Source organism: Dioscorea cayenensis, chromosome 21, assembly GCF_009730915.1.
Source record: "Dioscorea cayenensis subsp. rotundata cultivar TDr96_F1 chromosome 21, TDr96_F1_v2_PseudoChromosome.rev07_lg8_w22 25.fasta, whole genome shotgun sequence".
In the NCBI taxonomy this organism is placed as follows: domain Eukaryota; kingdom Viridiplantae; phylum Streptophyta; class Magnoliopsida; order Dioscoreales; family Dioscoreaceae; genus Dioscorea; species Dioscorea cayenensis.
The window spans coordinates 3,285,251-3,291,258 of NC_052491.1; the positions used below are offsets into that span (position 1 = coordinate 3,285,251).

General features: G+C 32.0%; 1 protein-coding gene across 1 annotated transcript; it reads right to left on the minus strand.

Moving 5' to 3' along the window:
- Positions 1-2,585: 2,585 nt before the first annotated feature.
- Positions 2,586-4,060, minus strand: LOC120252500 (zinc finger MYM-type protein 1-like). The gene is made up of 2 exons (XM_039260671.1): positions 3,325-4,060; positions 2,586-3,112 (listed from the first exon to the last, which is right to left on the minus strand). The coding sequence occupies exons 1-2, from the start codon at positions 4,058-4,060 to the stop codon at positions 2,586-2,588; spliced, it is 1,263 nt and encodes a 420-aa protein (XP_039116605.1).
- Positions 4,061-6,008: the final 1,948 nt, after the last annotated feature.

Genomic DNA, 6,008 nt, shown 5'->3' on the forward strand with positions numbered 1-6,008 from the left:
GTATCCCAATAAGCAATCCACTAAAACAAATATTTGAGTTTATACAAAGTTTTGATAAAAGCCAAAAACTTGTATGTGTCTAACAGAAAATGCAACATGAATAGTAGTAATTGTGGAATAACAAAATGTAATTATTAACATAAATGCAAATAGAGTAGTGTAACAAAAGTCTCATTTTGAAAATGTCAAATTCCAAAGAGTTTATGTCTACCAAACTTACTATATATGGCCATTTATTTTACCTCTGTGGTGTTTGAGTTAAAATTTTAGTGGTCATTTGTTTTATCTTGGTGACTCGAGTCAGAGTTTTACGTCACCGACTAAAGTCAGAAGGATCCAAGGGCGTTTATTTTACATCGAAGATCCGAGTTAGAATTTCATAGGCCGTTATTATTTCACTGATTGACCAGTGTCAAACTCTAGTTTCATTGTCCAGAATTGCATGTCAATATGGTCAATGTATGACCCATTAATAGGCTAATACATAGTTTGTTTGGAGACAAAGTTAATTATAGTCAAATTGTTTTGGTACAGGAGTTTAGAAAAATATTCCTTCTTAGCTTACCAAATTTATAACTCAAGATTTTCATAATCTTATGTAGTCAGGAATATGGGCTTCCCATGATTACATTTTAAGATAAATTAGTCCATTTATTTTGAAAAATAAAAAAATAGATTAATAAGTGAATAAATAACAATATTTAAGAATTATATAATTGAATGAAATAATCAAGTGATGGATGAACCACTAGCTTAAATAAATAATTAATTAAAAGAGCAAATTATCAAATAAGCAATAACAGATAATTACTTAATAAGTGACTATATAATAATTGAATAGCAAATCCATAAATAAGTATATAAATAATCCCACTTAATATCAAAATAAATGAACAAATCAATAATAAGTAGTGTAGATAAATATATAAAGAAATCAAGGAGCAACAAATGAATATATAGGTAGAAAAATAATTAATTTACTTAGCAAATATTTAGTGAATAATAAAAAAATAAATCTGTGTCAAAAATTTATAATTTAAAAATATATGATTTCATATGTGGATTTACTTACTAGTTGTTTGCCAAATAAGACTCACACACCAATGTCTACCTTCTCAAGTGTCCTATTACCAAATACGGAAGTATTAATCTTTTCCTCGATTCTAGGTCATACGCCTTGTACAAGTTTTAAGGCATTTATATATATATATATATATATATACATACACACATTTAGAACTTCTCCCTGAACATGCAATATCCTAAGAAGATTCAATTAACAATAATAAGAAGCATGATCTATGCTTAAAAGGCATTAGCTAGCAATTGTAAAACCAAGGTTTATTCTTGAAATCCTTAGATATTAAAGAGCTTCTTTTGGGCCTAGCATGTAAAATAACCATGTTTGAAGAAATTACATGCTCCATACTTAGCTCTTGCAACATGGATGAGAGACCAACGAAATTGAGAGAGGAATACACTAAACCAAACAAATACATTAAGAAAATAACTAAATACCTTCAATACAAGAACCCAAAGAAGCTTCAAGCCTTGTAGAATCCTCACTCTATGCAAGATGTGGGGAGTGCTCAAACCTCACCATCAAATATATAGAGGAAGGAAGAAAGCAAGCATAAGGTCTGGCAAACTATGGCTAGTAAGTCCACCATATCATGGCTTATTTTCTCCAATACTACCTTCAAACAACAAATAAGGATGGAGAAATATATGGGAGTAGAGTTGGAAAATAAGTGGTTGACAAAGATTGAGAGTGGTAGTCATAAGAAGAGGAAGGAAAAGAATGGTGATGTTTGGTCAAAATTTGAATGAAAAATGTAAAGTAGGTGGAAAAAAAAGAAAAAGAAGAGAGGAAGAAAATAAGGATGTGGGTTTACTTGGGGTAGTCCACATGCATGATTTAAAAAAAAAATCATGGGGTTTACAAATTGCTTCCAAATCAAGTGCCCTTATATGTGTTGGAGGCTTAAATAGTCCTCTCATTAAATTTGCACTTTGTCTAGAGATATTTACCAAATTATGATCTTCTAAATCAAGATCTTCAGTTCTTGCTTAGCTATTCTTTATGCAGTTATATCGCCATCATGGTTATCCCCACTCAAGCTCCTATACCCAGTGGCGGAGCCAGGAAATTTATAATATGGGGTCAATAAGTAAAATATTATCACATGACAAATATGTTTACCTATATATAACAGTCATAGTTCAACAATTATAAGAAGCACAATTAACCAAAATAAAGTTTCTAACACAAACCACATATATTACTTGAAAATATATGAAAAATACATCAAATTTATCTTCTCACAATCTTCCAAGATAACACAAACCACATAAGAAGATGTTGTTCCTTCTTCCTTGAGCATGAAACACAACCTAACAATAAAAAAAGTAAAGTTAATTATGTAGAGTTTGAAAACAAAAAATTCCTACAATAAGTCTCTTAACATATTATCATCATCTATAATACAAGAAAATCATGTATATATTTAGAAATATAGTTAAAACATTATAAAAAAGTTAAAATACAAACAACTAAAAAAAATTATCAAACTTATACCTATCATTCATAGTTGTCCACGACGAGATTTCATATTTTGAAACCATTGGATGATTGTTTCATTATCAATGTTGTTGAATATATCTCTTTCAATATATGTAACCAAATAATCATTCATCAAATTATCTCCCATAGGGTTCCTTAGCAGATTTTTCACAATTTTCATTGTCGAAAATGTCCTTTCTACACTTGTAGTTGCAACAAGTAATATTGAAGCCAGTTTAGCCAATAGAAACACAAGTGGATAAACAATATTCTTCTTTGTCTCCACCAACTTCTCAGTAAGTTGACCAATCTCTTTAATTCCCGAAAATTCAGGATTAGAGCACATATCAATAATATAAGTTTCAAGTTGACTGTCAAGCCCCATAACATCCACAGCTGAAAACCCAAGCGGATAAAAGTGAGCTAAGCGAATCAATTTCTCTTTATTAAAAGCAGAAAAAGAGTCACTTAGGTTGAGACATGCTGCACAAAGAAGTAACTTCGTATTAATCTCGGTGAAACGGTTGTTGAGCTCTTGAAGTTGTCTATCTATAACAACATTAAATAACTCAACTCGATAATGATGCAAATTTGAGATATCAACAACTTTACGTCGTGATCTTCTAGGAGGTGAATATTTTTCATCCATGCTAGGAACCAAAATGCTATATTTTCCACAAAAAGAAAGGATTTCATGTAATAAAAGATCCCATCCATCATCTCTCATCATTTGAAGCCTTTGTTTAGATATTTTAACCAACCCATAGCATTAACTATGTCTTGATCCTTTCTTTCTAAAGACTTTGACAATTCATTTGTAATGCCTAGCACATTTCTCATCAAAGGTAAGTTGAAAATGAAGTCAAAAGATTGAAGTATTTGCAATAAGAATTGTTCTTCTACCCTTTGCTCTGAATTCAAACCATTCTCACCAACATTTTCAAGTACATCAATCACAGAAGGGAACAAAATAATTAAGTTTAGTAATGTTCCATAATGTGAACCCCATCTAGTATCACTAGCACGTTTAAGACTAATTTCTTGGTTTAAGCCTTTTCCACTTGCAAGCTCATCATTTTTTAGAGCCTCGGCAACTCTAGAAGCTTGACTTTCTGTAAGAATATCATACCTCTTATATGAAGCTCCAACAACATTAAGTAAACAACCAACATTCTGAAAAAGTGAAGCAACGGAATCTTCATTTTTTGCAACTGCTATAAGAGTTAATTGAAGTTGATGTGCAAAGCAATGAATATAGAAGGCAAACTCATTTTCCTTCAAAATCAAACTTTTCAAACCATTAAATTCACCCCGCATGTTGCTAGCTCCATCATAACCTTGTCCACGTAATCTTGATAATCTTAATCCATGCTTAGAGAAGATAGACTCAATTGCCTCTTTGAGTGACAATGCAGTAGTGTCAGAGACATGAACAATATCTAAAAAGCGTTCAACAATACAACCTCTATTATTCATGTAATGCAAAACAAGTGTCATTTGTTCCTTATTTGAGACATCACGAGATTCATCTACCAAGATTGCAAATAAATCATCTTTTAACTCATAAATAATTGCCTTTGTTGTCTCACTTGCTGCATCACTTATAATGTCATTTTGAATATCATGAGTTGTTATTTTTAGATTGCTATGAGCATTCTTCTAAACAACACTATTGATGGCTTCATTGTGTTTAGCAAGAAAATGCAAGAGTTCAAAAAAATTTCCTTGATTGTTTGATTCCTCAGATTCATCATGACCACAAAAAGGTAGCCCTTGTCGCAAAAGAAATCGAAGACAATCTACTGAAGCAGTCAATCTTGTGCGATATTCACTTCGAGCTTGATCTCCTTGCTTAATCAAAATAGATTGAATATTTTGATTTTGATTCATCAAGTCTTGACATTTTCTATAAGCTTGATTATGGGCACTATTGAGCCCACCGATATGAGTTTTCAATCAATCTTTCTTATTCCAATTTGTAAAACCTTCAATGACAAATGAGTCTGCACTTCCTTGTTTTCTGATATCTGGTTTAAAAAGATAACAATATAAACAGAATGCAGCATCTTTAGCTATGCTATACTCTAACCAATTGCCATACTCATCAAACCAACTCAGATTAAATCGACGCAACACATTCCCAATGCTTGTTTGTGGAAAATTATGATTGTGTGGTTGGCAAGGTCCCTTTTGTAAGTATGCTCTCGGTACATTATCTTGATCATTAGGATGATAAGTTGAAATTAAAGGATGAAGTCCTGGATCTGTGGGCAAATTTTTTAAATCAACTTCAACATGAGCTTGTTTTGAACATTGTTGAGTTATTTGAGGTTCATCACTATTTTTCAGGAGTTGAACTTGATTCTTCAAACAATGATTTCCTTTTGAAGTATTTTTCCATTCACTAACATTAGAAAAAATAACAAAAGTGTAATGATAATTTATGTAATCACAAAAAACATTCACAGAAAGCTAGCATTTGTGACACTATTACATAATTTACATTCTTTTGAATCTTTTCTATGGATAAATCAAATATTCACAACACTTTAATGATGATCAAGAAAAAGTAACTTTCATGACTATCAATTCAACTCCAATGAACTCCATCAGTAGATTAATTTGTACACAAAACATTACACTAAAAGATTGAGCATTCACTCCTAGAAATCTAAGAAATGCGTGCATAACTAATGGTAAATTTGTAATATTATATGTTCATGATGTTCATCCATTATCCATAGACTATAGTCCATACTCCATAGCAAATTAGCAATAATTCATAGAGAGAAATAGGAATTATAAGATGGATTGATGGAATCATGGAAAATTGGAGATTATGGTTTTACCTAGGATTGAGATATGGATTATGTGGAGAAGCCGGAATTCCTAGAAAAGAGCAGCACAATGCACTGATGAGGGCTTGCGGTGGAGATGGAGATGGCCTGATTAGGATGGATTAGGCACCGGCAGATGGTGGTCGGTGCTACAGTACCGATGCCGGTGGTCTGGTAGAGTCGTCTTAGTTGTGGTCCTTGACACCTTGTGGAGAGATTTTAATTTTCAGAGCTTGTTGAGTTGTTGGAGTCTCAAGAGATGGCTAGAATCAATATGGTGAAAAGGGATTGTGAAAAAAAAAAAGGTTGGTGGCTGCCTGGTTTGAGTGAGAATGTGAGATCTGGAGAAATGAGTAAAGCTGTAAAGGCAACAGCTTTTAGAAAATATATATATAATGATATCATTGATTCATTGATGGTTTATGTTAATTGTTAAGTACTTAAGCCAACGTTCTCATTCTCAAAAAGTAAGGTTGACCCAGCTTTTTAATTTTGTGGAGTCAACTTAGCTTTTTTAAACTAATATATAAATATATATATTTAAAGATTTTAGAAATTTTTGTGGGGTCATCTGACCCCACAAAAATACACACAGCTCCGCCCCTGCC